The sequence below is a fragment of the Cucumis melo genome, chromosome 6 (assembly GCF_025177605.1).
Source record: "Cucumis melo cultivar AY chromosome 6, USDA_Cmelo_AY_1.0, whole genome shotgun sequence".
NCBI lineage: Eukaryota > Viridiplantae > Streptophyta > Magnoliopsida > Cucurbitales > Cucurbitaceae > Cucumis > Cucumis melo.
In genome coordinates, this window is record NC_066862.1 from 3,861,040 (window position 1) to 3,882,916 (window position 21,877).

General features: G+C 31.6%; 1 protein-coding gene, 1 long non-coding RNA gene and 1 other non-coding gene across 6 annotated transcripts; 1 reads left to right on the forward strand and 2 right to left on the reverse strand.

Annotated features, from left to right (window-relative positions):
• The first annotated feature begins 4,016 nt into the window (after window positions 1–4,016).
• Window positions 4,017–12,449, forward strand: LOC103483666 (protein argonaute 10). Of its 4 annotated transcripts, none has more exons than XM_051086091.1 (22): window positions 4,017–4,143; window positions 5,560–6,197; window positions 6,544–6,752; window positions 6,966–7,115; window positions 7,217–7,350; window positions 7,449–7,558; window positions 7,665–7,771; window positions 7,899–8,037; window positions 8,277–8,393; window positions 8,589–8,696; window positions 8,788–8,859; window positions 9,091–9,213; window positions 9,292–9,451; window positions 9,570–9,691; window positions 9,951–10,088; window positions 10,177–10,319; window positions 10,443–10,505; window positions 11,072–11,135; window positions 11,216–11,351; window positions 11,448–11,521; window positions 11,625–11,751; window positions 11,890–12,449. In XM_051086091.1, exons 2-22 carry the CDS (start codon window positions 5,721–5,723, stop codon window positions 12,069–12,071), a joined length of 2,955 nt encoding a protein of 984 aa, XP_050942048.1. In that variant the 5' UTR covers window positions 4,017–4,143; window positions 5,560–5,720; the 3' UTR covers window positions 12,072–12,449. The 4 variants fall into 4 exon arrangements, with proteins under 4 accessions (XP_050942048.1, XP_008438608.1, XP_050942049.1 ...); XM_008440386.3 differs by lacking the exon at window positions 4,017–4,143 and adding an exon at window positions 4,184–4,677; XM_051086092.1 differs by lacking the exon at window positions 4,017–4,143 and adding an exon at window positions 4,487–4,806.
• Window positions 12,450–12,907: 458 nt separating this feature from the next.
• On the reverse strand, window positions 12,908–18,743 carry LOC127149852 (uncharacterized). Its single transcript, XR_007821641.1, has 3 exons — window positions 18,248–18,743; window positions 18,079–18,153; window positions 12,908–13,300 (listed from the first exon to the last, which is right to left on the reverse strand). It is a non-coding gene; the product is annotated as an uncharacterized LOC127149852 (long non-coding RNA).
• MIR167C (microRNA MIR167c) lies at window positions 18,380–18,485 on the reverse strand. Its single transcript, NR_120792.1, has one exon. It is a non-coding gene; the product is annotated as a microRNA MIR167c (primary transcript).
• Window positions 18,744–21,877: the final 3,134 nt, after the last annotated feature.

A 21,877-nucleotide genomic window follows, 5' to 3' on the forward strand; every position in this document is an offset into this window, starting at 1 on the left:
AACTAGTATATCAAATTTGAGATGGAATATTTGGTTTTCTAGCATTTTCTCACGATTTAACTACTTTTTCCACTGTAACAAACAATATTCCATATCAGTAGAGGAAAGTGTCAATAGTGGGAGATTTGTATTTTTGCTTCAAGTAAAACTTAGTTAAATGTTGCAGTCTAAAAAACTTCAATAAATCCACGTGGGCTTCAATTTGAAGAGAAACCCCTTTCCCTAATCCTAATCCTCATCCTCGTCATCACTTTCTCTCTCTCTTTTGAGTGTTTGATTTGAAATAACTTTGAATCCACTTTTAAAAGAATGGAGAGATGGATGGGGTGGAGGGAGGATTGTATTCAAAATAGATTTGTATGACTGATAGCATTTAAAGACATTTCCTTTTGTGGTCCTAAACCCTTTTTAAGTTAATTTGCCCAACTTATTGCATTACATCCTTTTACTAATTTTGTCAAAATACTTTGGTCATTAATAATAACACACACATCACACTCTACTCTCTCCTCCTCTTAAATCTTCTTCCCCAATTTTCACTACTGTCACATCATATCACATTTTTATATACAAAACACTCAAAATTGGAAATTAATATGTAATCAACCTACATTGCATACGCCTTTCCTCATAACCCTTTAATAAACTTGATTTAAAATTTTATCTATAAGTGTCGAAAGTCTTAGGAGAGATCTAGAGGTAAAGTCTATGAAGTAATGTCAAAAGTAAAAGAAGATAAAGTTTTAATACTAGATTAGCTATTGATATTGATATTACTCAATTTTGATATGCACGTATTATATAAAGACCGTAAAATTTAGAAAACTCAAGTCTCTTGGATATATACTAAATATTAGCTACTTAGATATTTCAATAGAACTACAAGAATGTATGAAACAACATAGCTGAAGAATTAATGTATCAAACAACGAACGTTACTCAGGTTTAATGTGATTTGAAGTATGAAAAATAGTGTTTGGGTTAGGCATTAGGTGGGGAGAATAATGGTGGATAAAAGGATAGGAATGATTGCGTGTGAGGTTGCATACACCAAAGCAAAGAGGGTGCGCAGTGCAAATGAATGACAATCAAATCGTCAACCATAGTAATCATATCTCATCTACCAACCACAAGCAATCACAACCCTCCAAAATATGTAATGAGTACTCTTTATCAAACTCATTGCATAATATGGACACGTGGCAAATGGGACCCATATTTCACCCCCTCTATAAAGTCGTGGATGTCATCATACACAATCACTACTCCCCTTTGTCCATATCACACCCACAGATCTCTTTTGATCTCCTACTTACCATTCCATTCTAATCTCATCTTCCTCTGATCTTCTTTTCCAACCCTTGATCAACTATATATTATGAATTCATTACATGCAGAATTATAAGTCTAACAAACTTGTTTTGAGGGCTGAGTTTGTTGCTTTTTTTTTTTTTTTTTTTGTAACAACTGATGGAGCCTGATCGATCTTATTTGACAGTTTTCGTAGTCCACTTTTACTCGATAAAATCTATTTGAAGTGCTGATTATTAGTTTAACATTGAGTTATGGAGTATGAGATTGTATTATGCTCTTTTTTTTTTTAATTTCATTACACACAAGTAGTGGTAATATTGAATATCGTACTTTGCAAATAATTTGTGTTTATTCACATCTTCTTTCCATTGTTTTTGTTCGCAAGTTTGTCTTAGCTACATTTAAATATTTATTTAAACATACTTTCACCTTTTGAGTTTTTTTTTTTTGTTTCTTCGGTATATAATCGTTCGAGTTGATCATTAGATTTATTTGTTGGATATGATCGACGAAGTTGGCCGTTTGAGGTGGATATTATTGTTGATTGTTGGAGGAGGACCTCGTTTGAATTGGTTGTCATAAGCATAGTTGTTAGAGTTGGTCGTCAAAGTTTTGTCTCTGAATGTTGAATTTGTCGTCGGAGAACATGCCATGGGTGATGATTGTCATTGGTGGTAGTTGTCGATAGTAGTTATTGCGGGATTTGGTCATCGGTATTTCTTTCACAAATTTTTTTACACTCACTTCACACGCTAAGTGAGTTATTCTATTTTACTCAATCTATCTCAAATTAAGGGTCTATACAATTCCTAAAATTTCGTTAAACAATTTGTAAGACTTAAAATTCATTATTTGACACAAAACTAGAAGACCAAGCATATTCTTTAAAGTTGATACCAAGTTAAAATCACATTTGAAAAATCTAAAAAATTTAGCTAAAAACCTCTCCTGAAACGAAGTTTTGTCGAGGATCAATGGGTGAATTGTTTATGGGTAGGCCAATATCTATGATTTGTTTACATTTCAAAATCCACGACTTAGAGAATAAAGTAAAAACTACCATTTCTACGATAAAGCATAAAGTTTTTTTACATCATAAATATAAAAAACACATATTAATTAATCCGTGTAGTTGGAGAATTGACATTGAAATTAGGTTCTATAATGTACAAACTGCAAAAGAGTCGATCGAAAAACTTTCTACTAAAACAAAAGAAGTTAGTGTCGATGTGCTTTAAAAACAATCCTTGTTGATATCAAAACTAAAAACAATGGACATTAGATACTGAATCTACACATTCACTAGGGTAGAAAATGTTAAAATCAAGGAGTGATACATAATAATTCAAATATGTTTGGTCAAAAGGTTCTATCAACATTCTAATTATTTGTGCATACATGTGGGGGGAATATATGTTTTTGGAAAAAGTATTGAGGCTGTGGGAACTTTGTAAAAGTTTTGTGGTGAAAGAGAGAGATCACATAAGTGGGTTATCCATAGTAAGGCATGATTTTGTTAGGATTGTCTAAATGCTTTTGTTGCTTTGTAATTTTTTTCAACTTCAATATTATGTTCATATCGCAATGGCCATTGAAAACAAAAGGGATAAAGTGTAGTTTTGACTTGTCATTGTTCTACCTTTGTTTTATAATTTGCAATGTTAGGGTAGGATTTGAAGCACAAGGGCCAATTTTCTTAGGTCATCAAATACCAAATGGATCCTAGTGAGGCACGTGAAACATACTAAACTTAGTACTCATAAAAGTAAAATGTATATCGTCCCGTTCTCTAATTATCTTATCTTGTTAACTCTAAGAAGGAAATACTATCCTTACTAGGATCGATGCTGTTTTGATTGAAACACTAAATAAAGTATTGAAATTGGTAGGTTACAATCAAATACGTACAAATATGTTAAATTATACAACTACCATCTCGACATCAAAAAACTCATATCAATCAGTGACCATATTATTACATATAACATCCTCTCTTACAATTTTGTAGAAAAAGTACTACCTACTTATACTTATAATTATATTGCTGATATGATTAATCCAATTTTATTGAACACATATGATCGTTTGAATTACTAAAAGTATATATTCATGTATATATGTTCAAGCATCAACTCCTTTGAAAGAGATCCTGAACCTATCCCATATTTTTCTATTGTATTAAGATGGACGGTCTTTACATCAAACCATAAATCCAAACACTCTCTTAGATCTATATGCTAAATTCAAAAGTTTAAAATTAAGACGAATTAAAATTATATTTTCTCTATTTTGAATAGTTGTAATCAAATAAACTCGTTGTTTGTTTAATATTAAGAGGTCTTGTCGATTGTATAAGTTAAAATTAGTTAATTCAAAACCTAGAGAAACGATATAATCAAATCCCTAGTTCATCCACACAATTCAAGTTCTCTCAACTAGACTCCACATTAAAAAAAGAGACTCATTATAGTTGAAAAGGTAAATACTTCACTCTAAATATGACACCAACTAAAAAAAATCAATCTCAAGAGAACAGGAAAGAAAGAAAATGAGAAAAGAGAAGTGGACCCAAAAAGAATGGACCGTTACAAGGAGGGTAACAAAGGGCAGAGGAAGAAGGGATTAAGTTAAAGAATAGAGATAGACAGCATCATAGTCTAGTTAGCCTACCTTAAAAAGATTGAATTTTTTTGGGGCTTTAACAAATTAAACCATTGCATAGGGAACAGCCAAAAAACAGAAGAAAAAGGGTTTCAACAAAAATGAAAAGAGAGAGAGAGGAAACATAGCAGGAGAGAGGACTGCAAGTTCGAATTATTCTTCTTCTGTGTATGATTGCTTTTATAAATACTCAGTCGTCTCTTTTGGACTCTCTTTCTCTCTCTCTAATGCTTCCTTTAATTTATGGTATGTGGTACGTCCCCGAGGCTGCGCGATCAGAAACAGAACCGAATTAGAGGATAGAGAAAAACAGAGTAAAGAGAAAAAACAGAGTCTTTTTAAAAAAGGAAAGAGAACGGAGAAGATGGATGGGGGGGGGGGGGGGGGGGGGGGGCAGGGTGCTCACAAGCCTTTTACACGTGATAAAGAAAACACCAAAAGCCACCTTGCATGCGTGTATAAAGCTTCCTCTTCATCATCATCTCTCTTTCTCCACGCTCTTCTCTTCTCCTTCTCCTTCTTCTTCTTCTTCTTTCTCAAACGTCTCACATTAAACCACCTCTCGACCCGCTTTTTGCTTTACCCTTCTTCACATTTTTCACCCATTTCCTATTTTACTCTCTTTTCTTCTGTTTTGTTTGTTCCAGTTTTGGTACCTCTCACTGCTTGATTGGATTGGTTTGGTTTTCGTTTTCGTTTTGGGTGAGTTTTCGTTTTGTGTTTTGTAATTCTGGGTTTTCTTCCTCTTCTTCACTGGTACTTCTTGTAGGCATTCAATGGGGCCTGCCCTTTATTTTTTACATCATTAAATCTTTGGGTATTGGATGGATAGTGAGTTTACTACCCTTTTCAATGTTTATTCTTTGTCTTTGGATTTGTTCTTGATTTTTGTTTTCTTCTGGATGGTTTTATTCTCTGTCCCTGCCACTTCCCTAAGTTCCATATCTTCCTCTTCCTTTTAATACCATTTTCTTTTCTTTTGTATATACTCCTCTTGCGTTTTTATCTGTTTGGGTTTACTCATCATCCCCATCGAGATTTTCGTTTCTAATAGCCAGACAACACTAGTTAATAGGTTTGTCTTGTGGGTATTTCCGCTTTGGGTTTATTTTTCTGGGTTTTCTCCGTTTTGTCTTGCTTTAGTGGAAGATTTAGTCGAAATAAGATCTGGGTTTCGAATTTCTTTTACTTTTTTGGGACTCTTCTCCTTGCATATGGGAATTTTCTAGCCGTCGGAGATGGGTTTTCTTTTATGCTATGTAGTATTGGTTCACTGTTCTATGAAAACGGAAGCTACGTTTGGTTGAATTTCTTCTACCATGTTTTCTTTGGGGATATATATGGTGAAACAATGGTTTTTTGGATTGAATTTTTGATTTAGCAAAGGAACAGTAATTCTTAAAAATGTTGAAGAAACAGCCAAAATTTTATTCCGCTTTCAACTTTACTTTGCGTATGAAACAATGGATGTATTTCTCTGTATCATTGTCTCTGTTTTTTTAACCTTTTGAAGAATTTTTCGTCATCTCGTTTGCTGACATGCAATTTTCCTCTTCTGGGTTCTTTTTTTTTTCACCTCCTCAGCAAGATGACGTCTTGAATCCGTGAAGAGGGAAAATGAGTTCAGAGTAAACGTGACTGTGAAGAAACTTCATGTTCACCATTTTGTGAGCCTTTAAGCTCATTTCCAAACGAGTTCTTGTACCATTGCCAGTCTATTTTCCAGACAGTAAAAGAAACCCACCATGCCAGTACGGCAAATGAAAGAGAGCTCCGAGCAGCACCTTGTAATCAAAACCCACTTGCAGAACACTGTTCAAAAGGCTCCAAAATCAACCCAAAATGGCAAAGGTCCGCCGAATCTGGAACACCAGAACATCAAATCTCGAAACCCATCTTCCCCTCCGAGTAAAAACAGGGGTCGGAGAAGGAGCAGAGGTGGCCGGAAATCCGATCAGGGAGAAGTGTTTATGAGACCCAGTTCTCGGCCCTGCACGGTGGCACGTAAACCCGATGAACCTGAATTTAACGCCGGAGCTCTGGTGGCGAGTACTAATCCAAATGGTGGAATCATTAGTGGGATGCAAATGGGTTTTCGTAATTCAAGCAAATCTTTGAGTTTTGCCCCAAGACCTGGATTTGGTCAAGTTGGAACGAAGTGTATTGTAAAAGCAAACCATTTCTTTGCAGAGTTACCAGACAAAGATTTGAATCAATATGATGTAAGCAAACAAGGAGTTTAACAGTGAATTTTCCCTTTGCATTCTAGTTCATGTGCCTTAAAGCAGGCAATATATTTTATCTGTTCTTTAACAACCGGGGGAGGAAGGGAGTGAGAAGGGGAGGAGGGTCCCTTCAATCTGACAATTAATTTTAAGCAGCAATTTTCTTGTAAATTTTTGCTGTTGTATTGTAGTTGAAAATGAATAAGTTTCTCTTTTCGTCATGTCATTTTCTCAACTTAAATGACCTTCATTTGTTCTTTTTGTCTGCTTGACCTATATCTTTCCTTCCCCTATTTATTAATTTTTTTTTTGTTATCCCTCCGTTGGGGGTGGGGTTCTACAGGTTACAATTACTCCTGAAGTGGCATCAAGAACTGTGAACAGAGCCATCATGGCTGAATTGGTGAGATTATACAGAGAATCAGATTTGGGAAAAAGGTTACCAGCTTATGATGGCAGAAAGAGTCTGTATACAGCTGGTGAGCTTCCTTTTGTATGGAAAGAGTTTACCATCAAGCTTGTGGATGAAGAAGATGGAGTCAGTGGTCCCAAGTAAGAATTTGCGGTCATAACAGTGTCTTTGTTTTTTCTCTGCTCCTTCTTGAATTCGAAAGCTTGGTATTCTGTGTGTTGTCAATTTCCTGTATTGTTCATTATGATAACGTATCCAATGAGTTAGAAAGGAAATTAAAATTTTGAACTAATGTGGATTGTTACGATAGCCATTCAACTAATACAATTGTGAAATTGTAAACGAATACTCAGGAGGGAGAGGGAATATAAAGTACTTATTAAGTTCGTTGCACGTGCAAATTTACACCATTTGGGTCAGTTTCTGGCGGGCAAGCGTGCTGATGCTCCACAAGAAGCTCTTCAAATACTGGACATTGTATTGAGAGAGCTTTCATCCAAAAGGTAGATAATTGGTCTATATGTTTTAAGTTCATATAAGCATCAGCAACACACGCCCACGTTTTGAAGTTCTGTTTTGCTTATTGTGGTGATATTTCATGTAGGTACTGTCCTATAGGGAGATCTTTCTTTTCTCCTGATATTAGATCACCTCAGCGGCTCGGTGATGGGCTAGAATCATGGTGTGGATTTTACCAGAGTATTAGACCTACTCAAATGGGACTGTCTCTGAACATTGGTAAATTGAAACTTACAATTAAAGCTTTGTACTATGATTTGTGCATATTTTACTTTAAGTGAGTGACCTTATTATTCTTTTCTTTCTTTTATTAAAAGATATGGCTTCAGCTGCATTCATTGAGCCTCTCCCTGTCCTTGAGTTTGTTGCTCAGCTTCTAGGGAAAGATGTTTTGTCAAGGCCACTGTCCGACTCTGATCGAGTAAAGGTGCATCTATTTATATATCTGATTGTGTGCTCTTTTTGAGCCTTAGACACTTTACCTGTTTTCTTGTCCATTTCATGGGTGAAACTTAACTTTGGACGTAAAACAGATTAAAAAGGCCCTTAGAGGGGTGAAAGTTGAAGTAACACACCGTGGAAATGTTAGGCGGAAGTATCGAGTCTCGGGTCTGACATCACAGCCTACAAGAGAATTAGTGTAAGCTTTAATATTCATGAATATTTTCTTGCACCTGCTATACATTGTATTCACCAAGCTTTTCTTTATCTATGTTGGTTTTTTATGCGTGCAAATGCTCTGGTTGCTAACAATACTTCTTTGTCAGATTTCCTGTTGATGACAACTCAACCATGAAGTCAGTTGTTGAATACTTCCAGGAGATGTATGGCTTCACCATTCAGCATGCACATCTCCCTTGCCTTCAAGTAGGAAACCAGAAGAAGGCAAATTATTTGCCAATGGAGGTTGTTTTTAATATTTCCCCTGTTATGATTATAGTAAATGTGTAACTAGCGTTGCTGCCTTCTGTCTTGTTTCCTTATCTCGACCCATTTAAATGACAGTAAAGCTTGAAGTTAGGGTATATAAACAAGTTTTTGCACCTTTAAGGCTTTTTTGCCTAATAGGAGGGGAAAAATCTTTTGTGTGTGTCCATGTGTTCTTTTTTTTTTAAAACTGTAATCTAAAACTCTTGCATTTCCAGGCCTGCAAAATTGTAGGGGGGCAAAGATATACAAAAAGATTGAATGAAAAGCAAATAACAGCACTTCTAAAAGTCACGTGTCAAAGACCTAGAGATCGAGAAAATGACATTTTGCAGGTATTGTTGGAATCATTGTGGGAGCTGTTATTATGGGAATTGTTTTTATCCTACCATAATCTATTTAGAGGAACAGGATATTTATTGCCCAATGGGAAGTTGATGCCTAATTGCACTAATTTTATCATTCTTTCTTGGTTCTCTTTCTAATCACTGGAATAACAGTTTCTTCTCCTGTCTCTCAAACTTTGCTAGACTGTCCAACATAACGCTTATGATAATGATCCTTATGCTAAGGAGTTTGGGATTAAAATAAGTGAAAAACTGGCTTCCGTTGAAGCTAGAATTCTTCCTCCTCCATGGGTATGGCTATCTCTTCTAATTTCATGTTATTCAGTAAATTAATGAAGGTTCTTGTTTACCCTGACATCAACTTCATGATGAACCAACACAGCTAAAATATCATGATACTGGAAAAGAGAAGGATTGCTTGCCTCAAGTGGGTCAATGGAATATGATGAACAAAGTAAGTGCATCGTTAGATAAACTTCGGTCCATTGATTGTACTTGAGCACCAGCTTATTATATTATAATTCTAAGATTCTCAATTCTTTGTCTCATCAAATAAAATTTCTTTTGTTCTTTCTCCTTCAAAGTACGTCTAACAACCGCCACTTTCCCTGTCGATTCAAGTATTTTCTTTTTGTGCAACTAATACAAAACCACCTGTGCTTGACACTGTCCTCATGTATTGCAGAAAATGATTAATGGAATGACTGTTAACCGGTGGGCATGTATCAACTTTTCTAGGAGCGTGCAAGAGAGCGTAGCTCGTGGGTTTTGTTCTGAACTTGCTCAGATGTGTCAAGTGTCTGGAATGGTATATTGGTGCTGATTCTTTCTTCTTCAAGATTGATGTGTTTCACATTTTATTGACCTCAAACTGATTATGTTGTAGGAATTCAATCCAGAACCAGTTATTCCAGTATACAACGCGAGGCCAGAACAGGTAGAGAAAGCTTTGAAGCATGTGTATCATGCTTCCATGAACAAGACTAAAGGGAAAGAGTTGGAGCTATTGTTAGCTATTTTACCTGACAATAACGGGTCGCTTTATGGTGAGCTGATACAACTTTTTCCACTGATGATTACCGGCCTTATTTTTCTGATAAAATGATCAGAAAATGAAGATGTATCTTCTAAAATGATATCTTTATGCATCATTGTGATTTGTAGGTGATCTTAAGCGTATTTGTGAAACTGATCTTGGTTTAATATCACAATGCTGTCTTACAAAGCACGTGTTCAAGATAAGCAAGCAATACCTTGCTAATGTGTCACTGAAGATCAATGTCAAGGTATGATGCTGGTCCACAATCTTATAATTGCACTAAATAACAGTCTTATCTTCTCCATATTTTGGATGAAAGTGGAACAATCTTGTAACATTATGGAACTGGTGTAGTTACTCCTTCGATAAGTGCTACTTGTCTGGTCTGAAGGACTTCATGAGGCTCTACTTACTTATCCAATAATGAAAACCATAAAATCACTTTGGATTCTAATGAGTTTTGTTCGCTTTTCTTCTTTTCCTCTTTGCTACCAATGCTATCTCAGATGGGTGGAAGAAACACTGTTCTTCTAGATGCTATCAGCTGCAGGATACCACTTGTGAGTGACATACCTACAATTATATTTGGAGCAGACGTGACCCATCCAGAGAATGGCGAAGATTCCAGCCCTTCAATAGCTGCTGTACAGTCTCCTAGTTACTGTTATAACTGAACTTGTTTTTATTCCACATTCCTGATTGTGTTACTAATGGAAGTTTGATCCATTGCAGGTAGTAGCCTCTCAGGATTGGCCTGAAGTGACAAAATATGCTGGGCTAGTATGTGCTCAAGCTCATAGACAAGAACTTATACAAGACTTGTACAAAACTTGGCAGGATCCTATCCGTGGCACCGTCAGTGGTGGCATGATCAGGTCTGGTCTATGAGATCTTGTTCTTTGTAGATTATGTTACACTCTTTTTTTTAAGGAAATGGACTGTGTATATATAGCTTCTTCTTTGAATATTGATTTATATGGTGCCAATTATTGTCACAGGGATCTTCTGATTTCGTTTAGGAAAGCAACAGGGCAAAAGCCTCTTAGGATAATATTTTACAGGTAAGCAGTTTCATCTTCCACTGTCTGTTGGAGAACTTTTTCTGAATCAAAGGGTTAGCTCGCAAAAGAACACATCTAGTTGGACTTTTTTTCTTTTTTTGTGACCATGAGGGATAATTAAAAGAGGGATCAAGCTGATTGGACGTTTCATGTTAAGAATCGTAGCCGTTACGGATGGCTGGATGCATCTGTCGCTCATTGTTGAGATTCTGAAACAATGGTTCATTATATATAAACTGAAGCACTATTTCACAAGACAAACTTCAGTCCTGTTGACTAGAGCATTCTTAGGTGTTTGCAAGATGAAAATATCTGTTGATATAGTCATAAATCGAAGGGTTCAACATCGACATGAAATATTCAAAAATATTTTTTTATCTTTTATAAATGCTCGTGTAACATAACAAAAGTCATATATTTGCTCCAATATGATAACAATATCTATAATTTAGTTCAAGAGCGGAAGAAATAAATAAATTATTAATCTAAAAAAAACTATTTCCTGCTTCAGTTTGTTTTAGCTTATGCATGCTAGCTGTCTCAGTGCTTGCCAATTTTCTTGCCAGGGACGGCGTGAGCGAAGGACAATTCTATCAAGTATTACTTTATGAGTTGGATGCAATCAGGAAGGTGAGGAACCTAGGAATACTACACACCCTCTTTGTTTTTTGTTTGACCTTTTTTTATAATATAGCACCCTTTTGGTACAGGCATGTGCTTCTTTAGAACCGAATTACCAACCACCTGTAACATTCATTGTCGTACAAAAGCGACACCACACCCGATTGTTTGCCAACAACTATAGAGATAGAAGTAGCACAGACAAGAGTGGGAACATTTTACCTGGTACATTTCAATCCCTGTTACTCGATCACTTTATCTTTCTGTGATGCCAGGCTTGAGTTGTTAATCCCATAGTTGGTCCATTTTTTTGATTTTCAGGAACCGTAGTCGACTCCAAGATATGCCACCCAACAGAATTTGATTTCTATCTCTGTAGTCATGCTGGAATTCAGGTATATTGACCTCCTCCCTTTCTCTTCCTTCCAACTATTTTCAACTGAGCAATCATTAGTTGATCTTGATCCAGACAAACTCATTTTGTCCTTTTTCCTGCAGGGGACAAGTCGGCCAGCTCACTACCATGTTCTTTGGGATGAAAACAATTTTACCGCAGATGGAATTCAGTCGTTAACGAACAATCTTTGCTACACGTATGCAAGATGTACACGTTCAGTTTCTGTCGGTAAGCAAGCTTTCTTTTATTAGTTTTTGAGTTTGACTTCTTCTATAGGCTCATATCCATGTTCATGATTTTAACTCAGCTTTTATAGTTGCATATTTGCTGTTCTGAAGTTGCTGGTTTTGTTTTGCATTCATGCAGTCCCTCCAGCATACTATGCACATTTAGCTGCATTCCGAGCTCGATTCTACATGGAACCAGAGATGCAGGAGAATGGCTCAGCTGGTCGTTCGGCCAAGAGTACACGTGTTATAGGAGAATCTGGGGTTCGTCCTTTGCCAGCTCTAAAGGAAAATGTGAAGAGAGTAATGTTTTACTGTTAGAAAGTAGAAGCACCAAGCAAAGGAGAGGCTCGTGTAGTTGAAGCGATGACCGGAAATGTTCAGGCATCAGAAACTTGACTCTTCCCTCTTCCATCTGCAGTTGAGTTTCTTTGTAAATGAACCATCATCACAATGTGGGTTCAGGTAGGTGATTTTAGTTGGGAGTAAATGTAGAGTTGGTTAGTTAGCTATAGGTCCCTCAGGTGAAGAGTTTTACATTTGCTTTAGTACTGCACCTTGTAATTGTCAAAATCAAGTAACAGAGAGACTCACACCCACTCAAGCCATAGATGACAGATTCTCTTCTCACCCACATTTGTAAAGAGCTGTTTTTTTCCATAATGAATCAGTATAGATGTGTTAAAAATCTCTCACAAAGTTTGCTCTGTCTTCATTTGTACCTTTCATATTCCAATGCATCATCCCAAAACAGACCCTAATCTATGTATATTATAGTTAGCATCAAAAACTGTTATTAATGTGATCATTTTAACACATGTTATAAATATTTATTAAGTTTATTTAAATTATCAATATACCTTATTCGTTTGTGTGCACTCATATTGATCTCACCCACAAATAAGAATTCTATGCTGTGATCTAACCATGTTCTCTAGAAAAAAGTTTTAGAAAACTTTGGTTAGTTTTTTAGTAATATGCTAGCAAAATTTGAAGTGTGTAAAAGTTACGGTTAAATCTTCATGTTCCATCTATGTCGTTTAGAGTTTTTGTTGCTTTAGATAAAGAATTTTAGTTTCCAAATTCACATAGTTGCAAGATCAATAGACACAACTTATTAATGGAAAAGAAAAACCAATATTTAAAACTAAAAAAACTAAAATAAACTAATCTTAAGGTATATTAATGATCAAAACGATATGTTCATTTACTGACATGTGATAACCTTATGAGATATATTTCTTTTCTTAGCGGGAGGCACAATGGATATTGGTGTATCAAACATAAACTTTTTTCTCCTAAATATACATGCTGTTATTATTTTAAAAAAATTGCATGTACATTGATGAATCTTATTAATTGAATCAATTCCCCTACCGTTCACAAAATTTATAGGAACCCAAAAATTAAGCGATGTTCTCCCTCTCTTGTGAAGTAAGAATATATATCAGTAGAAATTGGTACAGTCTGTCAGTTTTCCAACCCTCAAACAAACAACTTTTGCACACGATGCTTCCAAGCGTAGGATGAGATGAGTTTATGTCCAAAACCTGCATTTAAACAAATCACATGCCTTTGTAAGAAAAGGAAAATTACTAATATCACTTGCACCATTCTTTAGAATTAACTTATTTAGTTAATCTAAATGTTATTTATTAATACATTTAATATTCTTTTGATTCTTCACAAGTCTAGCCCAAACCTTCAAGTTTATGATATTATGTATAATAAATTTTTAAATTTTCACTTTTGACATATTAATTGCCTTCAATTTTAATATTTGATTGGTAAATTTTAACCTATTTCAAATCAGTCATAAGACCTATTCTACAATTTCTCATAGAAAAAGAGGCGACAATTATATATATATATATATATATATATATATATATATATATATATATATATAAGATTTATTAAACACTATGGTAAATAACCCAATGAAGAAACCCAATTTAAAGAAAGTCATATGCAAAGATTGACAAAAAAAAAAAAAAAAAAAAAAAAAACCATGGCCATACCCCAAACAATATGAAGCGTTGCAAAAATGACAAGATTTATTTGCCCAACCAAAATTTAAATGAACATTGGAACTAAAAAGTAAAAAATGTCCTCATATTTCCCTTCTATTTTTTTAGTCAATTACTTAATTGTTTTGATAGCCATATAATGGTTGTATGATCACCTTTTTTTTTTTGTCAATTAGGCACATAGTTAGTAGTGTGTGATATTGGATTCTATTTTTGACACATTATTACTTGTTTATGATTTTGTTATTTTTTAGAAAGATGACTTCATGTTATATTATTATCTTCTATTTTTTGATATATAACTTATCTGTGATTAGTAGTTTATGATATTGTCATCTGATTTTTTTTTTTTTTTTGTCAATTAGTAGGTAGTTTATGGTTGCCTCTTGCTCATTGTTTAATCTTAATTTGAGATTGCTATTTGATAGAAATCTAATTAATATAATAAACTTTTATCACTAATAAAATTATTATCAGTCTACCTTATATTATGACATTCTAAAATTTGACGATGAATTAATTGAAAAAATAATAATCGTTCTTACATTAAAATTTTTCAAAAATATATTTAATAAATGAATTTAGAAATATTAGTTAAATTATAAAAATAAAAATAATTATGTATTAAGCAGACATGCAAGAACTTTGGGGGAAAACCATGATTACTTTTGATTTCATTTAGGAAGATTAAAGCAATGTAATGTTATATGTAGTCAATTATTGTTTAATGGGAAGTGGTGAAGACTGATTACATGCTATAATTAATAGGATCAATATTGAAAAAGATAACTTAAAAGAATATTTAAAATTTTTGCCATATTTGCCATATTTAAAAGTTTACTTTATACTTAAGAATATTATCACCAAAAACACTACCATTAGAACATTTATTAACCAAAATCCGTGGTGAATCAAGAACTTTGTGTTAAGAAGACACAAGTTTAAATGAAATTATATTCAACTGGATTAAATCTACATTTTATGATACTTGAAAATTTATTTCAAAATTTTGAAATTAATTTTGAACAATGTATGTTTTAATACATAGCATAATTGAACAAAGAAAAGAAAGTCTACAAAGAAAAGAAAGTCTACCATAATCACTTTAAACTCGACCTAGAAAATCAACAGTCCCATTTAATAACATTTCGATTTTTTGTTTTTTATTTATGTTTCTCATTTTTTTACCTTTGGTATAAGCATTTATCCATTCTCATTTTCATCTTCCAGTCTCGGGTTCAAATCACTACTTTTTTTTCGTTTTCTATATTATATTTCTTTTAAAAAAATTGGACCTTTTTGTTTTCGTACTATAGTCATTTTGTTTTTATTTATATTGACTTTTTTTTTATTATATTTAACCTTGTACAAGATTTTTAATATTTAGATTTATATATTATTTTAGCTTTTTATTTTAAAATATTTGATCATATGTGAGTCAAAATTCAAATGGGAGATAACATTATCAACCAAAATTTGATAACACACCATGCAACTTTGTTTTTTGTATTTAGTTGTGATCTGCAACTTATTTGTTTTAATTGATATAATTTTTTTGTAATGTGTATTATATTATTACAAACAATGAAAAATCAATAAATGAGAATACAAAGAATTTTAAAAAAGAGAACACATTAATAGTTGTAAAACATATCCAAAAAATTAGAACACATTAATAGTTGTAAAACATATCCAAAAAATTCTTAATTCGGGTTTTCACCCCAAAAAATAGTTTGGAAGTCTTAATGAGTGAGAAGACATTAGACAAGAATCTACGCCAAAAAAATTCTCCATCTACTTCAACATAAATATGCACTTCACCATAAATTTACTAAACCTACAACCTTAACTCTACATTAAGCTAAACTAACAACTAACGTTCTATTGTACTAAATAATTGAGCTTGAAGCTCAAATATTTGTTCCAATTGTTATACCAACAAAACTTAGCTAAAACTTGGTCTTAAATTCTTCCTAATGTAACAAATTTTGATTACATAAATGTAGATAAGTAAAAATGGTTACTAATTACACCCATAATTCAAATATGTGAATATATATACATGGCAAACAAAACTTTTGTCCAACTTGTCTTCCCATTTCGAATTTTTATTACACTAAATTAAAATCTTTCTCATGTAACAAGGTAATTTAATTATTAAACTAAACATTAAATTTTAATTAAATGTATACTAGATATTAAAATCTATTTCAATTTTGTTTTTCATCAAGTATTTGTCAGCTATTTAACAGTAATCTTTCGGAAAGCGTGGCATGTGTATTACCTCTAGTTCCAAACACTTGTAAAGTAACTACATATCTATTCATTCATATTTTTAATTTGATTTGATTTAAAAGTTTATTATTAATTATTAATATCCTACTTCATTTACAATTTAAATCTATTTATTTTTATTTTATGGTGTAAATTAATAAAAGGGAATTTTTTTCAAAAATAATAAAAAGAGAAACAAAGTATTAGTCAAAGGTTGCTACAAATGTCATCGATCGTGTGCCTATATTTTCTTAAGAGATTGAAATTTTCATCATCAAATGTGCTCTAAACGGAACCTTTAGACCCTAAGTATAGACATTGTACTTCACTAATGCATTTAGAAGAAAAAAACACATGAAATATAATACAAGGTTTTTGTAAAAATAATATATATATATATATATATATATATATATATATATATATATATATATATATATATATATATATATATATATAAAGCTAGAACTAATTTAAAATAATTTCTATTCAGATAGAAAATAGATCATTCAGAAGAAGTTGGGGAACCAAAACAAAATAAGTATATACACATCCAACACCAAAGATTGAGATTCTTCTTCTCTAGTACCCTATTTTTCTACTCAAAGGTTTAGAATGTAGACCAACAAAAATGCAATTTTTAAAATTACGTTTTCTTTTTTACAATATAACAAAAACGTTTATATTCATGTCGATCTCAAAATTTAATATCAAACATATACATTATGTAACATGGTATTCTATAAACAGTATCAAACTGGTAGATGAAAAGGATTCTTGCCCTGCCCACACACTATTCATCAATCAATAGCGCTCTTCATTTTGTGAAAACCACAGACAGAAAAAAAAAAATGGATACGAAAAAACCTTATGGGAAAGGAAAATAAGTGGTTTTCTTCTGAAGCTGATTTGGGTATCTTTTCTTCAGAGGGCTACTTTTCCTAGGCAGCCTGAAAATGGAATGTAAAAAACCTTTTCTTCCTTCCACATGATCACTACACATAACTATCTTCCATCTTCTTCAATATTAATAATAATAATAATAATAATAAGTGTTAAAGTTGTTTTGTAGTTATGTGGCTTTTAATGGAAATATGAAAGTTCTGTGCATGGACCAACAAAAAAAACTTGTTGAAGGTTATGACAGATTCCTACCAAAAATAAGATTGAGCCAAAGAGAGTTCAAGGAAGTTGGAGCTTTTCAAATTTTTAGTAATATTCAAAGAATTTTAAACTGATAAAATTTTTAAATAAAATGTGTCTAATGCAAAATAATTAAGGTTCTTATGTAAGTACATTAATTAGGAGTTGTTTATACATAATAATATTGGGTTAATCTAGATCATCAATATTCTAAAAGCACTGTTCAAAAGGGTTGAGCCCAAAAAAAAGCAATTAATGCCCAAATTATAAATAGAGAGAATTATAGATTAGGACACCAATTGAAAAGGATTAAGGTAATTAATTAGTAAGATGGTAATGAAATCCAATCAAACTAGTGTCTGTCTTATCTTCTAAGATACATTCAAGGGGACAACAAGCATGGTTCCTTTAAATCACACTGACAAATTTTCATAGAATAATTAGTGTTTTTATTCACTAAGTTTATGTTCGGATTTGGCTAAATAGTTATGAGTTTGGTATAGTTTTTTTTTTTTTTTTGAAAAAAGCCGTTAAAACTGGTGATATATTGTGACTTATCATCCAATTTTTTTGCAGAAGGATAGTAAATGCTTCTCTCTTTTTTTTTTTTGTTTCTTATTTCTCTCTCTTGATGAAACCAAAGAGATATAATTGAAATCATGTGAAAAATTTGCTCGGTGGCATCAATCCCAAAAAACAATATGAAACAGACAAATTGCTACTCCATCAATCTTAATAATTAGGGGTCACTATTCCAGAATCTTCCCTTCAGAAAAACACCTCTTTTTCTTGATTCAATTGAGACCAAATCAAAAACCAATAATGACAATAAATAAAATTTGAAGAAATTTAAAAAAAAAAAAAAAAAAAAAAAGAGATACCTAGCTGGAAAAAAGAGCTTAAAGATAAACCCGCTGCCATGATCAAAGCTTTGAAGGAATCACAAACCCTAATTTCTGCCCAAAAAAGAAAAAAAGATGAATCCAACAGTAAAATGAAAAATTGATCATAACCCAGTAAAGAGAAACAATAAATTAAAGAATCACATACCTTAATAACGAAACCATATGAAGGGGAAACATTAGGGTTTTTTTTTTTTTTTTTTTTTTTTACGGGAGAGGGATTAGATGAAATTAGGGCTAATTTATAGGGATTAGGGATATAGTGAGTAAAAGGGCAAAGCAACAACAGGTGAAACTGCCGCATGATCTGATCTTTCCTCAAAGAAAGAAGAGGAAGAAGTAGAAGAGAAAAGTTAAGATCATGCTGGCAGCTTCAACTGGTAGTGATTGACCATAAATTGAAGGAGGTTAAGAGAAAATTAGCTGAAAATAAAATCTAGGGTTTGGGATGAAGAAGGAAGAAGTCGAAGAGAAAAAGGGTATAAATAGAAGAAGAAAATGAAGAAGAAAGAATTAAAAAGTGGTCCCTTAGTTTATTGAAAGTTTAGAAGGGGCAAGTGGGTGCAAATTGAATATTATCACGCCAAGACTACACCTCATGCAGCTCTTTTGCAGAAGGGCTTAATGGGTTTTTTCTTTTCTTTGCATTAATTAGCCTTTTAACCCTATATTGGCGTGGGGACCTTTTTCTTCTTCTTCTTTTTTCTTTTTTTCTTAAAAAAAAAAAAAAAAAAAAAAATCTAATTTCAATCAACATCTCTCTCCCTCTATCTCTCTCTAGGTATGAGAGAGAAAGAGAGATTAATTAGGGGTGTGGTGGTTCACCATTAACGAAAACCTATTTCACACAACAATCCAAATAACAAAAACAAAGAAACAAATGGGACCGTTTCTTTCTTGCATGCAACTTCTTAGTTGTCACTTAAGAAAACCCTTTTCATCAACTTCTTTTTCTTTAAAAAAATTCGTTTTCTTTTTATTTATTTACATTATATTTTTATTTTTTCCTTATTGGATTCTAAGAAAGTTTGGATCTTTTTTTTTTTCTTTAATTTCTTTTGTTTGATTTGCTTATAATCGGTTCACCGGAAGTTAGAATTGATGCGATTGAATGATTCTAGGTAGAACGCTACAGAAATTTCAAAAATTAAACCCAACCATAAATATTCATTGCTTTGATTTGTTTTTTACGTGTAAAAATCATCCATTCTCAAAGTGTAAAACTAGGCAGGCATCTTGATTTTTATTAGCAGAAAAAAGTTTTATTAGTTTGGTTGGATTTTTATTTTATAATAGAATTTTGAAAAATGCTAAAATAAATAAATAAACGTCCAGTTTTAATCTATAGCTAGAAGGAAAAATAGATCCAATTTTATTTTGATTTAGTTTTGGTTCTTTGTTGAACTTAAATCCAATAAAATTGAATCGACTTCCTCTCATCTTCCATATACATATTTATATGAGAAATAAGCTTTAACTAAACCGAATGATCAAGGGATATTAAAAGGTGGTATATATATTGTGAGTGAAGAACAAAGTTTGAACATGAAATTAAAGTGTTATTTAATTTTAAGTAAAACCGTGACATTGAATATATAATTTCTCTCCCATATAGCCTTTGAGCTGTAATTAATATATAAGAACAATATTTAATAGGTAAATCCAAAATTAAATGAGCATCTTTTTCTTTCCCAACTGCCAACTCAACTGTTGCATCCTCTTTGATAACGACAATTTTGAGAGACTTTGTTGGTGACACAAATAATTTAATTTTGTGTTTAATTTAAGGGGGTTGGATGTTAATTAATTAAAAAGCTAGGCGTTTGCTTTAATTTCTTGTTTAGTATATAGTCCTTTTGATCTACTTTATGTGATCTTTCTTTTCTTTTTTTTTTTTTTTTTTTTTTTTTTTTGTTCTTTAATCCCATGAGAATATAAATAGAAAGCATATATATATATATATATTATAGATAGAGAAGAGGGAAAAAAAGTATGTGAAAGTGTAGCATTATTATTAAGAATGTGTATAATTATTAATTTTCCTAGTAAAGTTTTTGTAGGGTAGATGGATAATGTATCTCTTGAGTAAGAGAAGAAAGCATCTTCTTATTGCCATAAATAGGGTATAATTGTAGAATTATGGTAAAATTAGGGTGTGAAAAGCAAAAAGAAGGGGTTGGGGTGTTTATAAATTAATTCAAAGATTTAAGGGGGAAAGGGTGATGTGGGAAGTAATTAATGATACACTACTTTAATAGAAATGTTAATGCATGCACTACTACTACTGCTACTGCTGCTACTACTACTCTAGGGGTCCTAGGTTTCTTCATTCTAGGGTTTCCACTATGATCCAAATTTTTATTTTTATTTAATTTCACCCATTATATTCTCCTCATTGCATCAATATTTAATTTTATCAATATGACTTTAGCCTTGTTTAATTTCAAATTCAATCCAAACTCATTTGTCATCCTCTAAAATAGTTAAAATTATATAATTATATATTTAAAAGAGATATTTTTGAGTATAATAAAACATATCAAAATATTTTTTAAATATAGCAAAGTTTGAGATCTACTACTTATAGACTTTGATAGACTTTTATTAGTATCTATCGTTAATATTAATAGACATTATTAGAAGTTTATCGATGTCAGTTTGAAATTTTGTAAATATTTTAAGCGATTTATCATTTAAAATAATTTTTTAATTTACAAAATATTAATAAAATTATAAATTTAATTTCGGATGATTAAGGAAGTATTTATAAACATGATTTTGAACGAAAACAAAGTTATCTTTAAACTTTTTAAAAATTACTTGTAATAGAATTAAATCATATAATAAATATAATTTTTATTAAAAATATTTACAGAATATAGTAAAATTTTATTTTTATTAAACATATGCATTAATAAAAATACTTAATATTAATAAATCTAAAATTTTATTATATCTTATAAATATTTTGATTCATTTTACTTTTGTTTGACAATTTAAAAATTCATCGTAAAAAAGAGAAATCTATCAAATTTCGAGATAATGATAATAAATATTAATGAATTATGTTTGGAGGCTTTATCCAATGTTAAAAAATAACGACTAGCTAAGATAAAATTACATCAACTAAAAACATACGAAAATAATTTTTATTAGAAGAATGTATGTGGGCTAATTTTATTTGTAAATGCTATCTAATTAATAAATAAATTGACAATGTAAATTAAAAAATAATAATTTATTTTATTCTCTAAAATTTTATAAAATACGTAGTTTTTTTATTATTATTATTGAAATTTCAAAACATATGTATGATGGATTTGGTTATCAAATTTTCAAAAGTTACATTTTTAATTTCAAAATTTGAAGAATAGGTTATAAAGTTGTCTTAAATATTTATTTCATACAATTATATGTATTTTAAATTAGAAAAGTAATTTAAAAATGATTTTAAAGAGAAGATATATATCATTTATATATTAAAAAAAACATTTTTTTAAATTTAAAATAATAACAAAAATTACCGGAAGGACCTTCTAAACTTATTTATATTAAAAAAGACTCAATAATTAAAAAAGTCAGCAGTTGCAAAAATAGGGAGTAAATGCACATATTTTTAAAAATTCCTAAATTATAAAAAGAATTAATAGATAATTACTTATACATTTCTTCTTAGAAGAAAAACTATTAATAATATGAATAAAAGAGAGAGAAAAATTATAAAATAGTTAGTAAAGAGATCTGCGAGTACCATTTGGTATTTATATATAGATGAAAG